The sequence below is a fragment of the Penicillium longicatenatum genome (assembly GCF_028827895.1).
Source record: "Penicillium longicatenatum strain IBT 33135 chromosome Unknown contig_7_segment0_segment0, whole genome shotgun sequence".
Taxonomy (NCBI): domain Eukaryota; kingdom Fungi; phylum Ascomycota; class Eurotiomycetes; order Eurotiales; family Aspergillaceae; genus Penicillium; species Penicillium longicatenatum.
Genome location: NW_026643124.1, coordinates 2366704 through 2392526, shown reverse-complemented (window position 1 = coordinate 2392526; position 25823 = coordinate 2366704). Strand labels below are relative to the sequence as shown.

The window sequence follows — 25823 nt, the reverse complement described above, 5'->3', positions numbered from 1 at the left end:
TCTATCATGTATTCTCACAACAATTGCGTTTTCGCGAAGCCCAACCACTCTCACACCTATTTGTGCCCTCTCACACTATGCCCAGAGTGGAAAAGACCTCTGCAAGCGCCCGCAATGGGCCTAACGCCGAAGCTGACGTGATCTCAATTCGAACCTTAAAAAGCTTTAGGCTGCCATCTTGCATAGGAATTACCTTGACACCCTCTGAACTTCGTGATGGAGAAAGAAAAGCCCACCTCTACATATCAGCCTCGAACATGGCCCCGGAGGACTGTCGTATGGATGGCAGCAGCTGTGGGGATAGTGGGTCTGATAAGGTTCGGTACATTCCCTACTCCAGCGCTACGCTGGGCGTTCCGGGACGATCTTCAAGTCCATGACTCGCCTTACGGATCATTCCCACAAGAAAACGACCCGTTCCAGTTCCTCCCCTGCACCAATGCCAGTCGTCCGCCGCCACCGGAAGACCCTTCTCCGCAGCAATCATGGGCTGCTCTCTTTGATCCAAATCCCAACCATTGGAGCTGGGGTAGCGCGGGCCAGGGCATCTACCTTTGTGGATACCTAGATCTCCCACTCGATTATCATAACTCTTCAGATCCTCGTATTGTCCGCATTGCAGTCACCAAATTCCAGGTCGCGGGTCTGGCTCATAGGAATGATCCCAGGATTTCACCCAAGAGCTATAGGAGTGAGCGCACTATCATTGTCAACCCAGGGGGCCCGGGAGGAAGCGGAACATCTTTCGTTTGGAGGGCTGCGGAGGAAGTAACAAACCGCTTTAGTGACGGTCAATTCGATGTGCTAGGCTGGGACCCCCGCGGTGTTAATTTTTCCCTCCCCGCCGCGGCATGTTTCCCTCAAGACAATTTCCGGGACCGATGGTCACTCCTGGCACTTCGATATCGCGAGGAGGCACCAAAGGCCCAATTGGAAGCTGCAGATGCCATGAACAACGCCACGTTCTTTGCCTGCCAGCAGCGGCTGGGGGATCTTGGCCGCTTCGTCAGCACGGCATCGGTAGCACGCGACCTAGACGAGATCCGAAAAGCCCTTCATGAAGAAGAAGTCACTGGATACTTAGTTAGCTATGGAACGGGTATTGGCCAGACATATGTCAATATGTTTCCTAACCGAGCGGGCCGAATAATTCTCGATGGTACGGAATATGTCAGGGATCATCGCCTCTTGGGTGGCTTTGGCTGGACGGCTCTCGATAATGCGACAGACGCTTGGCGAGACGGGTTTTTAGGCGAGTGTCTCAATGCCGGCCCAGAGCATTGCGCATTGGCCAAACCTGTTTCTAACCAGGACGGCCCTGTCACCCTCGCACAACTGGAAGCGCGCATGACCCAACTACTTGAGTCGCTCAAAGTTCGCCCACAATCCGCGTATACGGAATCAGGCGGCCCATCTCTAGTCACTTACTCGGCACTCGTGGATAGGGTTCTCTATCCGATCATGTATAAGCCGATGGACTGGCCGGATACTGCACAAATGCTCTATGAGCTCGAAGCAGGGAATGCGACTCTGGCAGCCAAATCCATAGACCTCTCGTGGAGCGATCATTCTGAGAAGCCATCATGGCCTCACACTCCAGATTCTAGTGAGCTCGAGAACCTCGTGATCTGCTCCGATTCCTACGATGCGCCTCTTCCAGACGGACTCGACTGGTGGGATCAGTTATGGAAAAACATGTCTACCCAGAGCTGGATAGCTGGCAACTCTCGTTTCTTTGCAGTTCTGCCTTGTCGATATTTCAATACCTATTGGGCCCCTCCTTCGGAGGTGTATCGAGGCGATCTGAACCACACTCTCAAGACCCCTACCCTGCTTATCGCTTCCACGTATGACCCTGCAACCCCATTGCGTAATGGAAGAAGACTCAGAGCCGAGATGGGCCAAAATGCCCGGTTGATTGTTCATCATGCTTACGGACATAGCTCTGGACGTGATATATCGAATTGCACGGATGGAGTTGCTAAAGCTTACATTCTCCATGGCACTATTCCGAAAGAACAGGAAACAAATTGCTATGCCAATGAAAGGCCTTATATTCATGGTGATGTCGGCGAAGAATAGGTCTGGCTTACTTGAAGCCCTGCTGATATCTCTGCATATGTTTGCATTCGGCTCATAGATAATGAGCGTTCTTAACATGGTTAACGACGTCATTTTATTAAGATTAAATAAAGCATTTCAAAAGCCTTGATTAAGTATACTCTGCTAGGTATCATCAGTCTTATATTCCCCCATGTTTCACTCATCTATTCAGTATGTTTGATACTTGTGCTGTATGGGACAGGGCCAATGTCCACCTCCTTCCAAGTCAACAAAATCGGCAGACTACGCTTCCGTAGTTAAGGTCACAATGACCTTGGAACTAATCACTTTCGTCCCGAAATCGGCTTAGCTAATACACATTTACCAATCATTTTCTGAGCCGCCATAAGGCTTTAGCACAGGTGGATCAATTAATGAGGGGGTCGTATCAAGTTGGACAAAATATCACTCTACTTAGTACTGGATTTTGTTTCGTAAAATTCCATGACCTCAAAAGTCAAAAAGTGAAGCTGATCTTAACGGACCCTGTAGTAGACAGCGTGGATGTGTAATGGCCAGTTGGCAGCTGAGACAAAGTCACCTTCTAAAGTTGATTAAGGTCTTTCTCCCTCCAGGGCTAGACAGACACCTGCCCAGGTGTATACAATGTATAGTCCCTGGACAGGTACCTCGTGTATAGTATGACATCATTAAAAAAGTTCCCAATATTGTGACTAAGCCATGTTGATGCCTGACTCCGCTGGCGAAAACTCACCTGATCTAATGCGCTCTTCTCCGCACGCAAACTTCCGACTGCTGACCCTCCCTCGTCGTGTCTACTCGTGCTGTGCGAGGTATCGCAGGCCTTCATGGTGATAGAGCTTTTACCCCAACAATTGATCTTTCACAACCTACTCTGATTTCTTCGGATTGGACCAGGAGCACTAAAAAAGCTCCTGCAACGGTGCAAACCCCAGCTCAACCACAGCCTTTCCACCATGTCCACCGTCTCGTCATCAGCTATGAATCCCCAGGGCCAGGGGATTCGCCAATCTGCCCGCCAAACCCGTACAAATCCATCCCGCACCTCCAAGACTGTCGGTCGTTCCTCCTTTGGCTATGGCCGTGGCTCGACTGCTGAGATCCCCTCCACTCCCCCTGTGCCTCATGGCTTTTATCCTGCCCTCACGCACTTTACCGACGCGATAACCGCACTCCCACGCGAATTTCGTCGACACAATTCGTTATTGAAAGAAGTGGACGCTAAAGCGTGGGCACTGGAGGAAAATTTGTTGCAGCTGCTTGAGCTTTCATCAGTGTCGCAACCCATACCTCATCCCCCCCACCCAGCTCCTATTGTTGCTGGCGTGGTGCGTGAGGATGTAATACCACATGTGAGTTGATATCACTGGCTTTATGAAGTTTTGATTGCGAGATGTATACTAATGTCACTTCCCCTCTGTAGGAGCTTTCTCAGTCCGAATCGCTCGACAGTAAAAACCGTCGCCTCCTCTTCGATCGCGTGCGCCAGAGCCTTTCCGATCTCATGATGACTGCCGATGAAAAGAACCATGTCATTTCCAATGCGAACGAGGAATTGGACCGCCAGGTCATACGCCTGGATACCGTGTTTCCGTACATTGCTGGTGAGATTAGCGAGGAGGCTCGCCTGGGTAGCTTGACGCACTGGGCATACTCAAATAAGAATGCCGTCAAGACGGCGGCCAACGAGCGTCCACGCCGTGAAGCAGTATCGCATAGGCAGGACCTGTCGCATGCGCTCCACGAGGCTGAACCGGCTAGCCGCAGCGAAGTACGGCGCGAGGCTCTTGCACGGAAACCACGCCGGGTGAATCCTGATGCGGACTATGAAGATTCTCGTGGGGCTCGAAAGACAGCCACTACGAAGTCTCGTGGGGATAACGCGGGGACCGAGCAAAATGCTACTGCTAAGCGCCGGAGAGTGGACAAAGAACGACCTCCCGCTATCGATATGGGTACACCAATGGAGCGTACTGCCAGTGGCGCGACCAGCCAGAGAGCCTCGGCCAAAGATGGAGTGGAGAAAAAGCGGTCTCGCGCTCCCAATGCTGGTACCACTGCAGCTCGCAAGAAGTATGCTTTCACTCTTAATGCGTCTGTTTTGTTTGTACCATTTCTAATTATTTCATCTCAGGACCAATGCCGCTTCAAATGCTGGATCCCCTGTCATTCCTCCCTCACCTCTTATCGGGACCTTCACTGCCCCACGTGGAGGAGCTGGCAGCCCCGGACCAAACCCAGCACGCCCGCAATCCTCTCGAACCCAGCAGACTGCGGGACAAACCAGCAATTCCAGACAAAGGCCATTATCATCTGCGTCCAATCGCATTGGTCAGCCAACCGGTATGTCAATTAACCTGATCTCTACGTGTATCATGTCTAATCGTATTTTCCTTATCTAGCCAAATCCGCCGACCCCAGATCCACACCCCGCGATGGCCCCCTCAAGATTGAAGCAATCAACAACGACACAAGCCGCAACTACGAAGGCGAAGCCGGTATGCGAACGTCTGCACCAACAGGGAAACAGGACGACCTGGATGGACGACCCGCCGATGCTCTCGAGACCGAACCCAAAGGCCGAAACTCTAAGACCTCCACACCATTACTACCAGCCTTGGGAGAGCCTGCGCAGTCTCGCTCCAGACCAACGCGGAGTACAGACCCTGCGCCCAACAAGCGCAATGCCAAAAAGCCGGTCGTGCCGGTACCGGCGATACCATCTGACGAGGAATCCATCCACGAGGGCGACGACGAAGATGAAGATGGCGAGCCCCGATACTGCTATTGTAATGAGATCAGTTTCGGCGAGATGGTCGCCTGTGACAATGATGCCTGTCCACGCGAATGGTTCCATTTGTCTTGTGTGGGGTTGACGAAACCCCCAGGGAAGAATGGTGAGTTATTTACCTGCAATATTTTTTGTGGAGTATGCTAATATCTATATAGTCAAATGGTATTGCAACGAGTGCAAGGAGAATATGCGAAGAGGTCGCAATGGGCGGTAGAAAATGAGAATGATATGACCCTCGATCTGATGATCATTTCTGTTGGTGCATCTTCATAGCTTGAAGCCAGACATGACTAAGGATTACAATGATCTCCTCCAAATAATGAAGAACTCCGTTTTGCTATTCCCAAATCTGTCTGTAGTGTTCCCATTATAGTCTTTACCATCCGAAAAGACGCGATCTCTTTGAGTAGGCAAAGATGAGAGAAGAGAAAACCAAAAATAAATAGAAGAGAACGATTGAAATTGGACAAAGAGGGGGGAGGGTGGGGGTAAATACTCCAAACTCGCGCCTTCCTTATTAGGAAATATCGTGCTGTAGACAAACGGAACATCCTATGCAAACAAGACAAAGAATCGTTTAGCCCATAGAGCGGCTCTTCAAGTGCCCGTACTCTCTTCCATTTCGCTACCCTAGATAAGGTCATGTACCTGTCATGTAGCAAACAGCGGGTTTACTCTTTGCCACCTATGTGCCTCTGGACCGTGTGACTGTGTGGATTGTAGCGGTGTAGACATGTCAAGGTGGAATACACCGAGGTCGCGTTCTAGGTATGGATCTGTGAGTCATAGATCTCCAGTGCCTAATCGTACACGTGTGGATATCTAGCGGGGCCATGGAGTTTAGCGTCATCGGGCTTGAATGGATATGCGAAGATTCCACAATCCTACCCATCCAGAAATATCATTAGTCAATTTACCTGTAATTTTCGACACTCGACTGAGCAGGTGCCCCATATCATATAGATGGGTCATGAACTAAAGATTACAAGGGACTGAGAGGGATTAATATCGAGATTAGTTTGAGCAGAACGCAACAACTTCTGGCATAGCTTGCAAATAATTCATGAAAAACATCGATCTATATAAAAATCACAAAGGAGAATTAAAACACATCTACCCTAAAGTTCCCAAGGCGCCGACATCTGCCTTCTCTTCCCACTAGACTGATTTTCATCAGACTCATCATCCCGAGGACGTTTCTCAGCAGTGGTCCTCTCACTAGAACTAATCAGCTTCGCAAGATCCGAATAATCCTCTTCACTCGCAAGCTTCCGGCCCGAACGAGCTTTAATATGATTAGCACCCTCATCTACATCATCACCAAACGACAACCCCTCAAGCTCAGGGACATCTCCCAACGGAACTCCAAAATCTAAACGCCATCAGTATAACTTTGCAAAGAACAAGAAAGAACGAGGCACGTACCGGGAGCGTTTTCGCGGATAACCAGCGTAAAAGAAGGAAGATCATGCTCCCGAGGAAGCTCATCAACTGAATCATCAGGTCTAGGACCCCTAAAATCCTCAAAATGCCCTTCAAAACTTCTCCAAATAGCCCTAGCCAAATCCCAACCATTACTGATCCGAATCTGTCCCTTTGTTGAACCCAGATCTATTTCTTCTGGCTCATGCCAGCTCCACCAGAGACTGCTACCGGGTGCATCGAGCAGGTTCATTTGATGAAGCGCTTTTTCAATGTAAGGAAATCGGACGAATTGGACATTGATCCATTTTTGGTTCGGGCTTTGTTGGCGCGCGAGATCGGGGCGCTCAAGGAATGTTGATAGATTCACTTTCCAGCTTGTGCCGGAGGGTCCGTTGGCTGCTTTGATGATGTTTACTGGGGCGTTGTATAGGACGAGTTCGGATTGGTAGTCGAAGTTCGAGTCCGAGTCTGAGCTTTCTACAGACGAGGCTGAAGAGGAAACTTCTTCTCCCTCCTCCTCGTCCTCGGAAGTCTCATCCTCGCCGTCCAGGAGCAACTGTGCCCGCTCAGCCACCGGCCATGTTGTATGCTGATCCCTGAAGATCTCATACAAGTTCTTCAAAGCAGTACGCCGATTGAGGTCCGGAATACCATGTGGCATTCTCTCTATCTCCTCGTTGATAGCATTGTTGACATCCTCACGACCCTCTCTCGATTCAAGGTCCAGACCGTCGACACTTAGATCGTCGTTTATACCCATCAGTATGTTTGTCACGGCAGCTCGGTAAAGTTGGTTTTCATGACCTCCGATTTTGAGGCGACGCCACTGGGCATTGTTCCTTTTGTCCGCAGCTTCAGATTTCTCTTCATCATGCCGACTCTGTTTAACCACTGGCCATGTAGCACGCTGATCTTTGAAAATCTCATATAAATTTTTAACAGCAGTAGGCCGATGTAGACGCGTAATATCATGTGGCATTTTGTCAATCTGCTCATGAATGGCATTGGTGACTTCTTCACGAGCTTCTCTCAGTCGAAGATTGAGACCATCGACGCTGAGGTTGTCGTTTATCCCCATCAGAACTTGGGTCACGGCATCTCGGTAAGATTGATCCTCGTCATTTCCGATTTTGAGACGGTGCCACTGGGCATCGTTCTTTCTTTTGGTCACTTGGGCTTTGGGCATGGTGGCGGTTTACTTGTGAGAATGGATGAGGTTTGAAGTTGAAACTTTGAGACTGTTGTGATTCGAAGATGAAACTTGAAGACTGTTATGGTTCGGTGTTTAGAGAGGTCATTAGATGCTTTTGAATCTTTCAAGGTGTCGGACTCTTTGTGGAAGTCTGCGATGGATGGAAGGGGTTTTCTTTGAGCTATTATTGTAAGGCTTGGCTATTTTACGTATTTCTTTCAAATGAGTCTATACATAGTGTCATTAAAGTGCTTTAATGTGTTTTTTATAGTTTCTTTCATGGCTAATCTCTGAAGAGTCTACAGTGAGCATTCAAACCTTTCAAGATGAAATAGTATTCTTGGCTTCTTTCAAGTTTCATGTCGTTGCATTTCGCTACTACTGAGGTATAACGACAAAGCGGCCGAAACTTCGGTTCGAATGATAAAAATAAGTCGTGGATCATAATAACCCCCAGGAGAACAGTCCATGTAGGACGTAGCCCTAAGTGTAGGTAGTTGGTAAACACGGGATGTTCGGCAGGTCGATCAGCCCCCGAGTCAAGCACCTTACATAAGCCAGTGATCTCCCGAGCCAAGCATCGCTGATCGGGCATCCATGGGTCACTTTCAAGCTTGAAGTGTGTGATCCTTGGGTCTGTGTGGCCATGTGGCAGAGAATGTAAAATGTCAAAGCCCACAATGAAGGCTGAACCCATCTAGGAAGGTCCTGACCTCGGGACCGGAGAAGTCGGAATACCCCTGACGCCGCAACGGCGTCTCGCGGGCGACATCTGCCGATAATCAGGTACGATCAGAAAAAAGTTTAACTTGCCAAGATGTAGAACGGTGAAGAACATACGTCTCTATGTACTCCGTACATTCATGTCGTAAGTGGATTCGAATACGTCCCTCGTATTAGGCACCCATAAGGGAACTCCATTCGATTCGATTTAATTCAATTTGACCTTATCTTTGTTTTCTTCTTTTTCTATTTCTTTTTCTGTGTAATACTCGAAGTCCGGCTTTGTAATTATGAATGATCTTCCTTGCTTCCTTTGTTCTGGGACTACTACTGAAAATATCATATGACAACTCTATTATCCTAAATTATATTAAACGAACTATTTACGAACGACAAAGCCGATCGCGCCATTGTGGAAGTCATTTCAGCAGAGGTCCCACAAACCGGTGGATCTCCGTCCTAGGCTTGTATCGACGGCGCCAATTGTTGCAGATGATTTACTCCAGAAGGACCCACTGGCCCCAGGACACACGTCAACTCCGGCACTTGGAAGCACTTTGGGCCCTCTGAACCTGGCTAGATCCTAGTCCTCTATACTCTCGCCCCCCCCGGGCGACCCATTCCAAGCCCTAGGCGTACGTGTTAGCGTGTTAGCCCCGGGGCAAAAAATCTAGATGCAGCCCATATAATAATATTGACGCCCCCCCTCAACTTTCTGGATATCACCACACTCTCTGTCTCTTCCAATTCCGGGGAAGTTCTCATACTTCCGTCCTTCCTTTTTGTAGATAACACTATTCATTCATTCATAGTGTTATTGACAATTCTTTTTGGACCAGAATCGCCTTCCTTTTGAATCTGGGTATATCTTTCATCTTGAAAAATGCTCTTTTCCAAGTCTTTGCTGCTGGCAGCTCTTTCCAGCAGCGCTTTCGCTGCTCGCCTGCAAGGCCATGCTCGTCGCCAGGCCGTGCCCACGACGACCGTGACTGAGCTCATCACTATCACTGCCTGTCCTTTTTCGACTTCCACCCCGGCGTGGACTACTTCTGCTGTGGTGACTCCCACCCCAACTCCCGAGTACACTCCTACTCCTACTCCTACTCCCTCGCCTGAGTCTTCTTCTACTCCCACCCCGACTCCCGAGCAGACCTCCACTCCTGAGCCGACGACTTCGGCTGTGCCGACTACGTCCGCCGTGGAGACTACTTCTTCCGCCGTGGTTTCTACCTCCGTTGAGGCTTCTTCCACCTCTGCCGCCGCCACTACCACCTCCTCCGGCTCCAGCTCCGCTTGGACCGAGGTTCCCTCGGACGGCGTCTACTCCACCTCTGGATTTGGTGCCTCTACTAACTCTTCTGGCTCGGGCGACACCTACTCGGGCAACGTCGGCAGCCCTTACGGTAGCAACATCATCACCGTCTCCGAGTCCGAGGCCAGCTCGTACAAGTACGTCGTCCAGTTCAAGGGTTCCAACAGCGAGGACTGGAAGGTTGTTATCTGGAATAAGTACAGTTCCGACGGTACCATGGACGGTTGGTACGGAAACGCCTGCCACTCTTTCACCCTCGCCGCCGGTGAGACCAAGTACTATGCCTTCGACACCGATTCCCAGGGTGGTTGGGCCGCCGCCAAGGGCTCTTCAATCCCTACTGACAGCTACGGTGGCTACGCCTCCACCTGGGGAGAGTTCGACTTCGGTTCCTCCACCAACTCCGGCTGGTCTGGATTCGACGTTTCGGCCATCATGGCCCAGGACGCCGATCTCTCTGTCCAGGGTATGAAGATCTGTGATGCCTACAACTCCGACGGTACTTGCTCGTCCATCACTACTGGTGCTGGTACCGTCTCCAACGCCTACACCAGCGCTGAGACTGATATCGGTGGTATCGGCGGTAACCTTTCCGCTGGACCTGTCCGTCTTGCCGTTACCATTGATTACGATGGTTAAGCGCTGAATCGTGTACGCGCCGTGTGGAGTTTTCGTGGTTTATTTTTATTTTTACCTTGTTTCAGTTTCCAACTTCTTTAACTTAACGCCTGCAACTACGACTTTGTTTTTTGCATATGTGGGGTCGGTTTGGTGTATACCTATCCACTGGTTCGGTATAAATATTCGATTCTTTATCTCCTTTGAGGATTTTTTTTATTTCCAATACCACACAGCCTTTTCAAAAGTTACTCCCCCTTACTGTAATGGCCCCTTAAAAATCCAATTTTGGTGCTTCGGGCGAGGCGCCGTTAGTGTGATGGGGCGCCGCCGGCCGCATCAGCGCATACGTACGCCGTCATTCGGGGCTCGTTCTCGATTCTCATTTGACGTAAATCGCCCCCACTTTCACTCTTGGTCTGGATTTGACTGCCGGACATGACAAAATTAAAATGTACCAATTGATGGGGCTTTTTGATGTTTATTTGGTTCTTCACGCGAATGTAGAGTGGGATCCGCGGTACAGTTTATGAAATGATCCACTCGGGTTTATTCATTGCGCTTGTTATCTCCACTATTGTATATGGATTTCATGGTTGGAGTGGGTTTGGTTGGTTCGGTTGGTCACCTTTGATAGATCTCTCAATTGTATAGCCCTTTGGGTTGGTGGAGATTTACCTTACAGGCTTAGTTGCGAGGAGTGTATAATTACTATGCGGTCAGTGTAAGGGCACGATCGAGTGAGGGGCCATCCTAGATAGGCCAGCGCTCAGCGTCATGATTTGGAACCTTGACCTATCCAATATTACTTCAGCAACCTTGATGATATATTGCTAGACAGAAACTGAAAGTGTACCGAGTTCCGAAACCTTGCCGACCTAACCCCGCCACAATCAGCAACCGGCCGAAAGTGCATATGTAAACCAGAATGCAGATCATTAACAAATGTACTCAATCCACATGTCCCGGCAATATGAGCTTGGCCAAATCTTGGAAGCAACGTACTCTGCTCTTTCGACATCGCAACGCGCGTTGCCAGCCCCTTTCCAGCATCTTCTCCGGATCTGTTCTGTACAGACACAACGTAAGTCTTGGTTTACGATGATACGCTAAGACGCTAGATAGTAGAAGGGTCTATATCCCACTGCGCTTCTAGGGATAGGAGATAGAACCTCCTATTCTTGGATCTTGGAGAGATGCCAAGGAGTCGAGATTAGTTTGCGTCGTCAGACTTCGGAGATACCTAGGTGTGGGGATGGTGGTCCAAGGCACTAGGGAGTACTCTGGCAGATGGGAATTTGGATGCTGTGCTAATTGACTAGGAAGGAGATTAGTCATGTTGATCAAGCCATGTGAGGACGTTTGGCTGGGCTGGATCTACGGTGAGGTGAAAGTAAGTTCTATATGGGCTTGGCGCAATGGTTGACAACTCAAATGCTCTTATGGATTAGATTCTTTACACCTTTTTTGGTTTTGAGTCAGCTTTAGGTGATTCATGTAACTTGACCTCAGGATCCAGTCTAGAAGAATAGAAGCATAGGCTACAGCTTTCAACCTTGACTATATAGTTTGCTATATATTCTTATACCTTCTACCATCTTTCACCACCTTCTATCACCTTTACCACCCTTTATCACTTGCAGTACTTCATCTAGTACTTTTATCCTGCCCGTCTACCCCACCTGTCTATTTACCTTTCCTTCTATAAGACTGGCCTTTCTTCAAACCTTTTCTCCTATTAGGCTTTCCTTTCTAGAGAGTTTTCATTTCTATCCATCTGCCTCTCCGGTACTTGAAAGGTAGACTGACACCCATCCTACCCATCTTCTTTCCACACTTCTTCAATCTGACTTCGATTTCAGATTACCTTCAATCATCACTCAAGAGGATGGAACTGGAATCGAATTGACTGACGGATTCTCTCTAAGTTTCTTCCATTGATCACCGGATGAGTCGACTCAGGCCTGCCGCGACAAATGCCTACGGACTCGGCTTATCTCAGAATACATCTCGCTTTCATGCGCTCTGCTTCTGCTTCGCCTACCGAGAGAGTGAGACGACCCGAGGCTCGGATTCAACAATAGGGGGTTTGTCCTGAGTTCAATTCACTGCCAAATTAGGAAGTGCAGGGCTTTCTTGATACCTCCCTTTCAGCATCATGGCGCCACTAAACAATCGATCTCTCACGAAATTTGCCACTGGGATGAATATCGGGCGCTCCCAAACTATAAGCTCGGTCTTACACTCTATTCGCTACATCGGAAAGCTTCAAATTTGGGCAACATCTAAATAGGACGTCCTAAAGTCTTTTCAAACGAGTTTGGGTGCGGATTCGTGTTCCTTCACCACAATCACCATAGGAGAATGCAATCAGCTCATTGTGTGTTTTTTGTGGTGTCCGAAAGTACCAACAAGCTCCATTGATGTGGTCGCGGGGTTTGGATCGGCGAGAAGAGACTGTTCCAAACTTAAGCGAAAAAGCACACTACTTACGCTTTAATGTGATGCGACTACAGTCTCTGGTACGAAGAAGACCGAGAAAGAAAGCAAACCTCGTTACGTGGGAAGACTAGCAAAAAAACTCAAATAAGCTCTGACAGCTTATTGAAGACGTGCATAGGCAAGTCTCTCCAGATGTCTTCATGCTGAGGATGTGACGTGAAGCTAACGATAAATTTTCCAGGACGTGGTTTGTCTCTTGCCATGGGAAATTAGAAGAAGGACTGTCACGGGAACACGAACTGTCTCTGGAAGTTGTTCGACGTTGACCATCTCTGGACAAGAGAGTGCTGCTTTCGCCCCAGATATATCATCCTGAAGCAACAACCGAGTCCCTATCATGGAGCGGTTCAAGCACCGGTTATCAAATGGGCAACTGATATTCTAGCTTGGCATGCTCGGCATATGACAACGGAGAAGAGACCTTTTCATGAATGAGGTCCTGACTAGCTGATATGAGCACCACCACCATTACATCAATGCTGGAATCGAGTTCCTAAAGTACCTGGCTGTGCCCAACTCTATTGGCTGCATGACTTACAATGATTGCCTGACCCAAAGGGATGGTAACGTTCTTAGGCTATGCGCCCCAGCCATTGGGTACATCAACATGGTCCTGAAACAGAAAGCTCAGATTTCAGGTCACTAGTGTGACTGGATGGCTATCTATTGCTCATGCGGTCACAGCGCTCAAGGACATATCCCAAATTTCAATCTTATGATAAAATATGCTCTCACGAAGTTTGATGATGACCGTTGGTCATCAGGCATGGTCGAGAGCGCCACACGAAAGCAATTCGATGCAAATGGCCTATGCAGGGGTCCACAAAAGCAACGCATATGACTGACAGGTGCGAGATCGATTTTGCTACCTGGAAGATTAGGTGTCGGTCCTGCGGTGTGGAAAGGAAACCTCTCACCCTGTGGGACTAGGACTGTGGGCATAGTCTATTGTGATGGGTGTCAATACAGACTGGATCGATTCTCAATCGATTGTAAGTCAATTGAAGAGTACATGAGACGACATTCAGCTTAGAGTGTCTGAATTGCCAATTGTGACAAGTTAGATGATGTGTTTCAAGAGCCGAGTTGCAAGTGTCAAGAGCGAGGCAGAAGATAGGGTTGCCACACCATACCGAGGATACAGAAATATATCGAAATTTTAGAGCAAATCAATCGTTGTGTCAGTAGGTCAAAGTTCAACCTGATAACTTAATGATCTGACGGTCTACAAGCTCAAACACCTGCTGTTATACCCGCAGCCGATAATGCTGTCTTTGTCTACACACTGAAATCACCCTTAGCCTTAAGGGTTTGATCCTGTATGTGGATGGTTGCTAGACAGCTTGATATTTCCTGACTTGCGTTTAGGCGTGGCATTGGGTTTCAGATTCCACTGGAGGGTGTATATTAGCAAAATATGCTCGTCACTTGAGTAGTCTCATGGGTTACATGTGTTAACTCCAAAAGCTGATCTCTTCTATTGAGTGGATTTTTTATGAATGCATCGACTCGCATCCAGGTCATTGATATGATGGATTCCCGATAGAGTAGATAGGTCGACCTTATCACTGGTGTGTCTAATACCTATACCTATCCCTACCTAATGCCGAATAGATGAGAGATTCTAAACAACATTTTGGGTATGTCTGCTCATACTTTTCAATGAATAGATCAACCGGAGTACCGTTGCATATAGCCCCGCAGACATATACAAAAAATTGTAGATATGGGTTTCCAATATCCAATTCTAGTGGGACATAAACTCAATATCATACGACTTCAACCAAAGATATCCATATCATTTGAACCTAATGTACCCTATACCAGAGCAAGAAAGAAAGGGGCTATCACCAAGCCCCTCTCAACCTCTCCATAAGACCTCCATTCCCCTGCCGACTCCCACCTTCCTCCCCATCTCCAACATTCCTCCTCCGCCCAGAACCACCGTCCAGTCCCGAACTCGAAGCAGCCGCTTCCCCTTCCAACCTTCTTCTCAAATCCTCATACCGTTCTCGCTCCGCAGCACTACCATTCGCAGCCCCGCTCCTTCGCTCCCGTTCCCCGACAATCCACGCCGGAACACGGAAACCCGTTGCGGATGGGGATAGACCTGGGAGTAGCTCTGCGCGCCAGGCCATTCCGACGATCCAACCAACAGCGGACGGGAGAAGCATAGCCGGGAACTGGGAGAGTGCGAGCTGTGCGGCCACGAGGTATGTGGTTGATTTGTCGGAGAAAAGGAGAGTCAGTCCTTTTGGTGTTGGTTTGGGTGTTGGGGCTGTGTCGTTTGGACCGGGATTGGTGGTAGTACTAGACGCAGCTGTTGTACCGATTCGGTAGCGGTATACATATGGGATTGTCGCATGGTACTGCGCTAGCATAGCGAAGATGGTCGCGGTTGGTCCGGAGGGGAGATAATTGAGATTGTTAAGGGAGAGTGGGCGGGCGACCAGTGTTAGCAGGAGGGGTGGGAGGAGAGTGGTGTAAGGAAGTGTTGTGATGAGGAATGTCTGGATATTCATTAGAACCAGGATTCAGAATATTCGAGTCTTGATGTGTATTTGTGTAGTTGGACACTCACGGCCATCTTTCGTTTCCCCCATGCCCGCTCTACGACGCGTAGATGGTATACCAGCATTGCAGCGAATAAGGCTTCGGTGGAGTTTGTGAATCCAGCTATTTGCCAGAAGAGCGCGCGCCAGAATTGCGCATATGGCCAGAAGTGTGGTGAGACATGGATCGAGGCGAGATGTTTGATGTCGAAGATTGAGAGGGCGATTGAGGAGGCGATGGTGTAGATTAGGAGGGACTTGGTGAGCGGGGTGTTGGTGAAACCGGAGGTGAGCATGTTGAATGAGGGGTGCTGGTGCCGGTCTTCGTTATAGGAGGAGAATCATTCGGGGCGATTATTGTACAGTTTACTGGCGTCTTGTCAGGATGACGGAAGTTTGAAGGAAGGGAAGTGGGAGCGGAGAAGACCAACCAGAGGCCACATCACTCTGAGTCTGGGGAAGCTCGGCATGCCGATCTACATATTGTTCGCCGACAATACAAGTATTTGGCAAAACGACTTCCGTAAAAGATATGATTTGATATGATATTATTTATTGTACAGTCCTTTTGTGCCCTTAAAACGCCGTCTTTTGAACTTCATCTACACGGCCAGAGCCGCCGCTTCTTTCATTTCCTCTGCTAAAGCCGTTTCGTACCGATTCGATGCCAACTCTAAGGCATGCAATGTGGGACCAAGCAGCTGATTGACTGCTTTTGCGCCGCCCTCAATGCTGTCTAGGTTCGGTCGCAGCTTACGTCCAGTACGCTCAAACATATCGCGAGCATGCTGTTTCACCCGGTCAACTTCAACCTGACGTTCTGCCTCCGCAGAATCTGAGACGGCTTTGATTCGTCCTTTCGCACGGATGAGTGATTCCGATAATGACTTCACCTCACCTGCACGATCGGAGTCGCCGGAAAGAAAGGCCTGCCAGAACTGATGAAGGAATTCAGTAGAAGTCGCGTGCGTTAATGTGAGTCGGTCATAAAGCGCAGGAGAGAGTCCGTAGGTTTCGGATACTGATGTCTCGACCATCTGGGCACGTTGATCACGTACCGCGTCGAGAATCTGGGCAAATGCGGCGTGCAAGGCTGCGGAAGAGCCAACGGGGCGTCGGCTAGCAGGGGCATCTTCCATCTCCTCGTCTTCGTCATCGCCAGGATCGACTAACTTTTGGAGAGGTGCAGCTCCGCCAGGTGGAAGATTGCGCTCGACTTCGGTGCGAAGGAGCTGCAAGACTTGATCAGGGTCCTGTTTCGCGAGGGCCCGAGTTTGGTCGCCATCCTTTGCCGCCGAGAAGAAACGGTTCTGGTCACGGATGTTCAGAGTAATACGAGCTTGTTCCTCATCTCCACGGAGATCCTGTAGCTGCAATTTCGCCCAGGCTTCCTCATTCATCCCGATGGGAGCACTTAGATCGCCATCTGCGGGTGCCACGTTGGCCATGATTTTCTCACTGAGGCTGTTCAAAGTTCGAATGATAGGCACCTTGTCCACGGCAGAGGGGCGCATGTCCAGATCCGGCCGGTTTCCACGGCGTTGACTGTTATGCCCTTCATTACCCGCAAGATCCAGGAAGTGTGGCATATTGGTATCACGTTCTTTGGCAGTGGATTCTTCACGAAGATATTTGTCCAGCACGGCATCTGTTGCGTCTGCTTCTCCAATTCGCTCTCCACGCAACTTCTTGAATAATCGACTCTGGAAGAATCGCGACCAGAACTGTTGTTCGCTCAGCTTGGGAACATTCTCATCGTAGACCTGTTTGACAAGTGGGTGTTGCGTAAAAATAAGCTGGATTTGCTCCTTGCTGATATTTAATCGAGTCACATTTTCCTCGACACGCGGCTTCAATGACGAGAGCACGTTATAAGATCCGCGAGTCTGGGCGCGTTCGATCGCATGAGCTCGTAAAAGGTGTAGCCGGGTAGACCAGAATTGTGACATGAACTGGCCAGATGATAGAGTTTCCGGTTTCGTATGTAAAGATTCCATAAACATTCGTTGCAACATGGAATCGGCCTTCAATAAAGACTGCTGCAGCTCCACGTCACCCTTTAGGCGGTTATCATCGTCCCACGGGTTGGGAGCTGACCCAGCTGACGAAACCGCATTTGCTATCGCCATAGCTGCTGAAACTCCTGCCCCACCACTGGGAACCGGCGTGGATGTCTGTGAAGGTGTTCCTGCTTTCCCCGCATTAACCCGAGCACTGAGGGCATCTTTGAAAGCGTCGGCTTGCGCGCGTGCGTCCGTCGCGGCGGTGAATAGAAAGGTGTAGGCGATGGCTTCGCTATTAGGAGGGGCATTTGGAGCGGTGGCAAAGACCTTTAGCATCACTTTTGGATTCGAAATCGGCGTCTGCTGTAGATCTGGTGTCGAGTGTTAGCAAAGGTGACGGGTCTGGGCAGCAGGGTTGAGCGGCTGCATACTGGTGATCGTGGACACAGAGATCTTATGTCCCGAAACACTCGCTTCGGCCGGGGTCCAGACCAGCGTCGCCTCATCGTCGGTCAGACTCAGACTGCCATCTTTCTTCTTGAAAGAGACAGCTGCGCTCGGAGGTGCCATCGTCACGTGTCTCGACAGCTTCCACTGTCCTGAGCAGTGACAACGAAACCACCCATCGGGATAAGTAGATCCTCAGAGTTTGAGGCTAAGCGGAGAAGGTCGAGACCTTCAAGATGTGCAGAGGCAGCGGGTGAGGTCAAAGCGAAAGCGAAGAGCCGCAGCTCTTCTGCGCGTAATCACGTGACATATCACCTGGATAACAATACCCTAACTAAAGAACCAACGCCAAATCCTATCCTCAAGTAGTGATTGGATAATGTCTCCTCATCTTTGAACGAAAAATCTACAATAAAAGAGCATAAGTGGACCACATAATCTACGAGTGAAACTTAGAATTAAAAGTAAGTTTATGAGCTGAGTGATGCGATAAGACCGATTTACACAAACGCCAAGTAAAGCAATGAGCAATGTAAACCAGAGAAAAGCTTGAAAACAGCGCTGAAGAGATCCAGAATGCTATGCAAAATCAGAAAGACGCGGACCGAGAGCACGAACCCGAAGCGAGGAGCCAGAATGCCGAAATTCGTAAACCATGTTGCGCGCCGCCATGCATAGACCGGATATCATCATTCGTAATAGTCAAAAACAACCCGCCCAGAACCAGACTGCAGCCAAAGGGAAAAAAATAGAGATAAAATGAACCAAATAGTCAAGGGTATCCACCAGCAATGACGAAAAAAAAAATAGATAAAGCATGCTTTTCCAGCAACACCGAAGCAAAGGCTGCAAGGAAAATCATTTCTTAAACATGTAATGTCCGTAGATGCCGCCCACATCACCGACTGCCATAGGAATCTTGCGCATGCCCCACCAGCGTGCGCCCATCTTCCAGGAGCGAGATCCATCGTCGATTGGGCAGTTGGGCATAGAAGCAGGGTCCCGAACGTACCACCCGCGGCGACCAAGTTCTCGCACAGTCCAACCCACAGAGACGCGCTGGGTCTTACTACGTTCACGTAGTGGGGTGATAATCTTGTCGCTAAACTCAACCACTTGCAGTGGGTAGCTCTGCTCCGACAGAAGAAGGCATGAGCTCATGTTGAAGATGGAACCAATGGTCATCTGCGTCACCTTGGCAAGATCGAGGTAGCACAGAGTGCTGGGGATCACGTTCTCCTTCGTTCGAGTGAAGAAAGTATTCACATCCTGTACGGAAAGATCTGCAGAGCTTAAGCCCAGTTCCTCGAGGTGTTTGGTCAGAGGAAGCAAAAGCGGCACATGGGCCGAAGTGATCCGTGCCCCACCCAGATTCAAAGAGCGAAGAGTGTTAGGCAGCTTGGGCAGCAGTGCCGTGACATCATCTTCCTCCAGAAGCCGGAATCGAGTAGCGTCTGTCAGCAGGTTCAGGAACACCAACGAATCGCAGACAGCCGGATGGGTGGTCAAAAACTTGATCAGTGCAGGCGGGTGAAGGCGGGTGCACCGAGACAGACTCAAGTGAGTGATACGGGCGGTCTCAGGGATGGCAAATAGAGCAGAATCGTTGATTTGAGTGTTGGTCAAATCAAGGTGCGTCAGATTAATCAGCCGCGGGAGCAGGAAATCGAACATGGGCGCCGGGATGGTGCTGCATTCGTGAAGAGAGAGTCGCTTCAGGTTGGGCAGGCTCATAGGTAAAGCAGGGCCACCCATCAGGGCCTCTTGGAAAACCGAGGAAAAGGACTGGGTGGAGCAGCCGCAAAGATCCACTGCCTGCAAGATCGGCAGGCCCATAAACAGCTTCCGAATCACCTCCACGCTCAAATCGCCCTCAAGATGTTCCTGCAAAAGACACTCCCGCAAGTTAGGCAATAACTCCAAGCACTGCAAAAGAGTCCGCGAAGTCAGGTTCTGAATCTCAGCATTCATCTGCTTAGTCCGACCCAGGCCAACCGAAGTAAAGTGGGAGAAATCCAAACGGCGTACCAGCGTACCAAGAGCCGGGTAGGACGAGATGTGAGTGAGAGCCTTGGAGAAGATGATCGAGTGAGGGAATGTCATGTTCCTGTACAGCACACTCAAAGTCGCCGCATGCAAGGTGCGCGAGCTCAAAAGACACGAAACCAGATCAACGTTGCGCGGAGTGTATCCATTTGGCGGGATATCTAGAGCCAGGTGCGAGATGATTTGATCTATATTGAATGATTAGTATTTATAAGTGACAGGCGCAAACGGAGCCACTCTTACCCAGAACTTCAGAGGGGAGCTTCTCCAGCGCCGATGTCCCCGGAGGAATTCCAGCAGGAGTCAGCGGCTGCTCCACTATCTCTGGGGCCTTGGGAGGAACCAGCTCTCGTCCGGATTCCGTCGTCTCCCATGCCCAGCCTTTAGCCTGCAAGTTGCCCAATCCTCTGAGGTCCCCATAACTGCGGCTCAGACTCTTACCGCTCAGACGAATTTGCTTCCATCCCAAGAAACCACCGCATGGGCAACAAAAGTCCGGAGTCTGTTGCATTTCCTGAAGTTCCAGTTTTGCAGGCTCTTTTTGCTCCTTGGGAGAGGGCGCGTGATGGGTGTCTACAAATGATTGCGCAATGCCTGTGTCTCACGTTAGTTATTGCCTCGTCACCTCACTTGGAAATTGTCACGTACCGTCGACGTCCTCTTTGATCGAGCCGAACGATGGGCGTCGGCGGCTGCTAGATCTAGATCCGTCGGGAGTGTCGCAAGGTGAGGGAGAGGACTCGCGCGAGTGAACGTGATCACCACAGGGGATCGTGAATCTTGGGAGGGTCGGCTTCGGGTGGGAGGGAGCAGTGAGAGAGGCCATTTTGAGAGCGAGCGGGCCCTCTATAAAGGGCCCCAGTACAGACAAGAGACTAGTTTCGGGAGGTACCTTCACTAGGGTGGTACACAAAAAAAAAACCCAAAATTATTAGACGAGCTTCCCCGGATTCTTTGAGAAAAAACGTGTCGGTCAATCAAAGAGGTAGCGCCGACGAAAAGGTTAGGGCTTTGAGAAAAAAGGAAAGAGATGGCGTAGAGGGGCGGCGGGGAAAAGAGGAAAAAAGTAAAGCTGTTAGTCACGGAAAAGAGCGAACCGGCGTTGCGCGCGAAGTAGAAAGTGGGAACAGAAGAAAAAAAAAATTAAAGTGGAACGGTTGGTACCGGTAGAACTCGGGTCCGCAAAGGAATATTGTCTAGGTGCCACTTTAGAATAATATTTCTCTTAAAAGATGAAAGGGAATGATCAGAATTATCAATACGAAGGAGGCAAATTGATGGAGTAACGGTGGCGGTTGCTCTTTTGAGTTTTGTAGTCATCGCGGCCAGACACGGATAGGGCGATAAGAAGCTACCCCTGCAGACTTTGTTTGCTTTTTGCCTAGTTTTTGCTTTTCGATCTACTGTTCTTCTGCACTTCCAATGTATGCAAGCGGAAAACATGGCGTCATTGCAACCATGCATAGTTACCGTATACGGTCGAGATAAGAGTCTCTCACTCAAACTATGGATGAAACAATACATAATCTCTTCCAAATTCAATTCATAGAATACTATACTTTCCCTCCACTGCAGTAATTGATCTAGTCTAGTTATGTAAAGTCTAAAACTATTATTCGTTCATGGGGAATCTACATGTAGGTACTTTTGTGACGCTAGAAGCATTCTATGACATACTAGCATGCACCTCCTTTTCCCATTTTCACATTATTGAGCCGCCGATAGGGCCATGCGCAGGTCAGCCGGATCATGTCTCTGTACCCCGGACCACGTTTGGGTTCTCGTTAGGTAACCGCTACTACGATCTCGATGCTTATTATTCGTCAATGCAGCCGATCATGCGGGGGCTGGCGCGCCCATTACCTAATAGAAAATCACCTGATCGTTGTTCTCCAATTTCTTGTTTATTTTCGATGGAGTCTTTCATATCCTCTATACTCCTTCGAGTTTAACCTTACAGACCTTATGGTAAAGGTGGAAATGACTGGCACACCACCTTTCGATCCGTGCGGTACATACACACAGGCTTGGCCGAAAAACCAAGTCATCAACCTGCTTGCTCGGCATCCGAGCCGGGCCTAATTCTGCATACCTGTGTTGTCCTTTCTCCTCGGACTAAGAGCCCGTTGGTACCGGAAACACTTCCCCGAATCATAATCTCAATATGTTGTGCAATAGGTCGTTCTATCTCCGACTACCCTAACAAGGTTGGCAAGGCTTGACTCTGGAACCGTGCGACTTAAGTAACACGAGTTACTGTCTGGTTCAAGGTGCCATATGACGTTCATGTGGTACATTATCCTCATGTAAGCTCAAAGCTCTCGGGCGCCTAGTCCATCCGAAGGTCGGAGTAATCTCCCAAAAGCAGGCCACCTCAACGCCGAGAGTAGGAGCTAGGGGACCCGCCAAATAACTGCCAAGGTCCTTCAATAACGGGCGATCCCTTAAATGAGGCGGTGTGCTGCTGATCGGGTTGATCGTTTATTGCCCCCTAGGACTGGTTGGATCGGTAGTAGACCACTCAAAACAATAGTTTGTGAACTGGTATTTGCCGAGCCTTGGCTTCTGCAGCCTAGAGAGCCTCGCTACGTAATGTGCTCGTTCATCAAGGGTTGCTTGGCTATGACAGGTCACAGAGTTCAAAGGGATGCCATTTCTTGAAAATGGCTTTTCCAAGAAATGGCTCCAAATCAAGTCACATGAGTAACCCACTTCTGTTTATCAATCTTATCTCAATTTTGTAAACATAATTGGCAGATCTGCTCGAATTACCTCCCACCTTCGTCGCTAAGGCCCCAGGCTGGCCCCAGGCTAGCCCAAACCAATGGCTTGCCCTAGATAAATGCTGGTCAAATTTGAAGGTCGATAACTCAAAAGACGTTCCTTGGCATTGAATGAATTTTTCTGAGAATATAGATGCATTCAATAGTCTTCTTGTTGCTGTGTATACAGCGTACAAACCTCCACAAAAACGACGCCAAAGTGCTTTCTAGGGCACTATAGACAACTTGATAAACAAAAACACCAATCCTCATCTTCTATAGCTAGTGGTGCGAATCTAAATAAGTTCAAACGTACCATTCGTCCACACCTATCATCAAATCTCATGTGCCGTGCCGTCTCGGAAACCTTGCCACAATCCTGCACTACGACTGGTCTCTTACCGTAACAAATCATCTGCCTTCGGAAATAATGCAGGGACCCGGTACCACGTCCATGGATTTGGAAATAATATTTCAAGAGTACTTCTTGGCAGAAATTCAAACGTCGCGTGACCTAGAGCATCTGATGTTTTGATACGTTCATCGAGAATCTGATTGAACATGTATGAATCTGCAATACCTTGGTCTTTCCACTAAATATGATTGGTGAAGGTTTGGTGTCTATGTCACTTGACTTCAAGACTGCGAACCGTGGAATGTTTTATCTTTAGATCCGTAGAACTGATGATAAGATGTGGGGTGGTGTGACTAACTTTGTACGTTCCACGCGATTTGAAACTTTATTTCAATATCTGACAAGGGTAAACGCAAAAGAATGCTGTACATATATTTGACTATATGAAAGAGTGGGAACTTGATTGAGATTTATGTCGCAATGCATTCAACAAAAGCGAGTCTAAAGTCAGATCAAGAAGTTAAAAAATTCAACATTGAATGTGAGATAAATGAACATAGAGAAGACCTAAGTATATGACAAGAATATAAAAGTGCTCAGGCTTTCTTCAAAAGAGACATAAGTGTATATCAGCCTTGAAACCGATGGTTCGCTCGGAAGGATAAAGAAAAGGATCAAAGTCTAACAATGACATGGTTGAGAGAAGAAGAAATAGAAACGCCAAAAGAACTCCAAAGTTGTCAAATCCACACTCAAACTCTTAGATTTGGGTATGATCAGGAAGCTGAGGCTATGGCATTAAGTCGTTAATGTTCGTTTGTGCTTGTTGCTAAGCGCAATCTACTCAATAGCAACGCTAGACTCATCACCGTGAAGAACGGGATTAACCTTGGGATCCCACTTCAGCTTGAAGTCTTGTCCAAGTTCCTTGCGAATAGCAGCCTGGACAGCCTCCAGAACATTCTCAAAGACACCAAAGCTGGCGGGGTTGTTGGGGTCGTTCTCGCCCTTCTTGCCCTGGAAGACACCCGTGCGGACCAGGCAAGTATTCCAGCCGTACATGTTGCCGCCAATGATGTCGGACTGCGGGTTGTCGCCGACCATGTAGACGTTCTTGGGGAGGCGGTGCTCGGTGTGGATCTCCTCCATCCAGTGCTTAAGAACCTCATCGGCGTAGGTGTAAGTGGCACGCTCAGGCTTGCCGTAGACCACACGCTCGAGCTCACAACCAGTGAGTGCCTTGTACTGGGCCTCAATGGCGATACGGAAGGCTCCCTGGGTCAGACGGGGAGGACCCTTGTGGTTGGTCGGGAAGACCAAGTCACCCTGAGAGAAGTAAATGGGAATACGGCTGGCAACGGGATCCTTCGCGCGAGTAAGAAGCTTGCCATCCTCGGACAGCAACAGATCCATGATGATTTGGAAGTCTGTGGCATAGTCATAGGAATCGGCAAAGACGAGAATAGCGTCAAACTTCATCTTAGAGAAATCACGAGGCTTGGCATTCACCCGATCCGCCTCCGTAAATGTGCGCCATGGCGACACAGTCGGGTCCCAAGCGAGGATGTCCTTGGGGTGGACGACGTTCTTGAAGCCATAGGTCTCGGCGACCTCACGGACCTTGTAGCCCTCACCACCACACACAAGCACAGTCTCATAGTATTCAGCCAGGGCCTGCATGGGAGTGTGAGACTGGATGAACTGTTCGGTGGAGATAGGCGCCTCGAGCATCTGCGAGAGCTGCTCACAGCGAGCCACCTCAGTTTTACCACCACCGTTGGTCAAGAGGATGTAGGGAATCTTGATGCCAAGCTCATTTTCACCATTCAAAATCTTCAATGCGGCCTTAGCCTCCTCAATGGGTTCAGGACCGTGTGCCAGCACACCGTCAATGTCAAAGGCAAAGGCCATGTTTTTCGCACATTCGACTTTGTCCTTGAACATGTCCTGGACCTGCGAGGTCAGGATGTCTCGCGAAACAGCGGGACGATCTGTCTTCCAAGAGGACAGACGAGAGTGACGCGGTGAGCGAGGAATAGGCAAAGAAGTACCAAAAGAGTTGCGTGAGCTCCGTCGCTCCTTCATGGAGGGCGACAGGCTGAGATTGTGCATGAGCGCCGCGGCATCACTGATAGCGCTACGAGATGAGGGGATCTCAATAGTATTGTTACCACCATCACTAGGGATGGGCAGGCCATTGCGAGGATTGCTGGTGACTTCGTTAGGACGAGAATCGACCACGAAGTCCGAATCATCAAAGCGAGGCATGATGTGGATGATCGGTGGAGTAAAAAAGTGGGTAAGGGGTCTAAGGAAAGAGGAGAAAAAGAGGAGTCGATCTAATCAACAAAGAGATGTGACTGGTTCAAGTAGACCAGCACGCGATAAGAGAATATCTATATGGGTATGGAGAGCACGGAGAGAAAAAAATAAATAAAGCGAGGGTAATGCGCGTATATATACAGCCTCAGGTACCGGAACAGGTATGAGCACCTAGGCACGGGTTGGCACGGTTGCCAGACGCAAAAACATGGTATCTGACGACCATTGCAACCAGTTTGAGGGATACAATGAGGGGGGTGTGGAGATCCACCCGCCCGACACCATGAGTCCCAAGGAATCAGCGTCATCATTGGGCTAGAACAGGATAGCTGTTGCAGGGCTAGAATGGAGTATAATGCGGAACAAGGGGGTACAAGGTACACTACGACATTGCCGCGGCACCAATGTTTCTCCGGGTACCGGGTACTTACTAGGAGAGCACTCCTCCGATTAAATGGGAAATGATTGGTTGCGCTGGAGAGACTCGACCGGCTTGAAGCAGCGTAGGACGCTGAGTGGATAAGGAAATGGCTCTTCTTGGGACATCGAGATCTTTGATTGGATAAGAGCACAGCTCACCCATGGAAGCGGCATGGGATGACGATCGGAGCGGGTCAAACGCTCAGCACCGTTTTGGATTTACAGTGATGTCATGGAAAGGTTTTGAAAATTACACGCATTTCAC

At 49.2% G+C, this 25823-nt stretch overlaps 8 protein-coding genes across 8 annotated transcripts; 3 read left to right on the top strand and 5 right to left on the bottom strand.

Moving 5' to 3' along the window:
* Positions 1-216: 216 nt before the first annotated feature.
* N7484_011157 (uncharacterized protein) lies at positions 217-2082 on the top strand (the record flags this gene model as incomplete). The annotated part of the gene is made up of 1 exon (XM_057121544.1): positions 217-2082. The coding sequence occupies one exon, from the start codon at positions 217-219 to the stop codon at positions 2080-2082; it is 1866 nt and encodes a 621-aa protein (XP_056967298.1).
* Positions 2083-3041: 959 nt separating this feature from the next.
* N7484_011156 (putative PHD finger domain protein (Ing1)) lies at positions 3042-5093 on the top strand (the record flags this gene model as incomplete). The annotated part of the gene is made up of 5 exons (XM_057121543.1): positions 3042-3437; positions 3509-4158; positions 4220-4428; positions 4488-4982; positions 5035-5093. The coding sequence occupies 5 exons, from the start codon at positions 3042-3044 to the stop codon at positions 5091-5093; spliced, it is 1809 nt and encodes a 602-aa protein (XP_056967297.1).
* A 904-nt stretch (positions 5094-5997) lies between these two features.
* N7484_011155 (uncharacterized protein) lies at positions 5998-7490 on the bottom strand (the record flags this gene model as incomplete). The annotated part of the gene is made up of 2 exons (XM_057121542.1): positions 5998-6251; positions 6305-7490. The coding sequence occupies 2 exons, from the start codon at positions 7488-7490 to the stop codon at positions 5998-6000; spliced, it is 1440 nt and encodes a 479-aa protein (XP_056967296.1).
* A 1612-nt stretch (positions 7491-9102) lies between these two features.
* Positions 9103-10170, top strand: N7484_011154 (uncharacterized protein; the record flags this gene model as incomplete). The annotated part of the gene is made up of 1 exon (XM_057121541.1): positions 9103-10170. One exon carries the CDS (start codon positions 9103-9105, stop codon positions 10168-10170), a length of 1068 nt encoding a protein of 355 aa, XP_056967295.1.
* Positions 10171-14498: 4328 nt separating this feature from the next.
* dscB lies at positions 14499-15503 on the bottom strand (the record flags this gene model as incomplete). The annotated part of the gene is made up of 2 exons (XM_057121540.1): positions 15233-15503; positions 14499-15161 (listed from the first exon to the last, which is right to left on the bottom strand). Exons 1-2 carry the CDS (start codon positions 15497-15499, stop codon positions 14499-14501), a joined length of 930 nt encoding a protein of 309 aa, XP_056967294.1. The 5' UTR covers positions 15500-15503.
* A 302-nt stretch (positions 15504-15805) lies between these two features.
* On the bottom strand, positions 15806-17776 carry N7484_011152 (TFIIH subunit TFB1 family protein; the record flags this gene model as incomplete). Its single annotated transcript, XM_057121539.1, has 2 exons — positions 15806-17577; positions 17638-17776. The coding sequence occupies 2 exons, from the start codon at positions 17774-17776 to the stop codon at positions 15806-15808; spliced, it is 1911 nt and encodes a 636-aa protein (XP_056967293.1).
* Positions 17777-18511: 735 nt separating this feature from the next.
* On the bottom strand, positions 18512-20525 carry N7484_011151 (Leucine Rich Repeat domain protein; the record flags this gene model as incomplete). The annotated part of the gene is made up of 3 exons (XM_057121538.1): positions 18512-19887; positions 19943-20293; positions 20348-20525. 3 exons carry the CDS (start codon positions 20523-20525, stop codon positions 18512-18514), a joined length of 1905 nt encoding a protein of 634 aa, XP_056967292.1.
* A 3131-nt stretch (positions 20526-23656) lies between these two features.
* Positions 23657-25084, bottom strand: N7484_011150 (phosphatidyl synthase; the record flags this gene model as incomplete). Its single annotated transcript, XM_057121537.1, has 1 exon — positions 23657-25084. One exon carries the CDS (start codon positions 25082-25084, stop codon positions 23657-23659), a length of 1428 nt encoding a protein of 475 aa, XP_056967291.1.
* Positions 25085-25823: the final 739 nt, after the last annotated feature.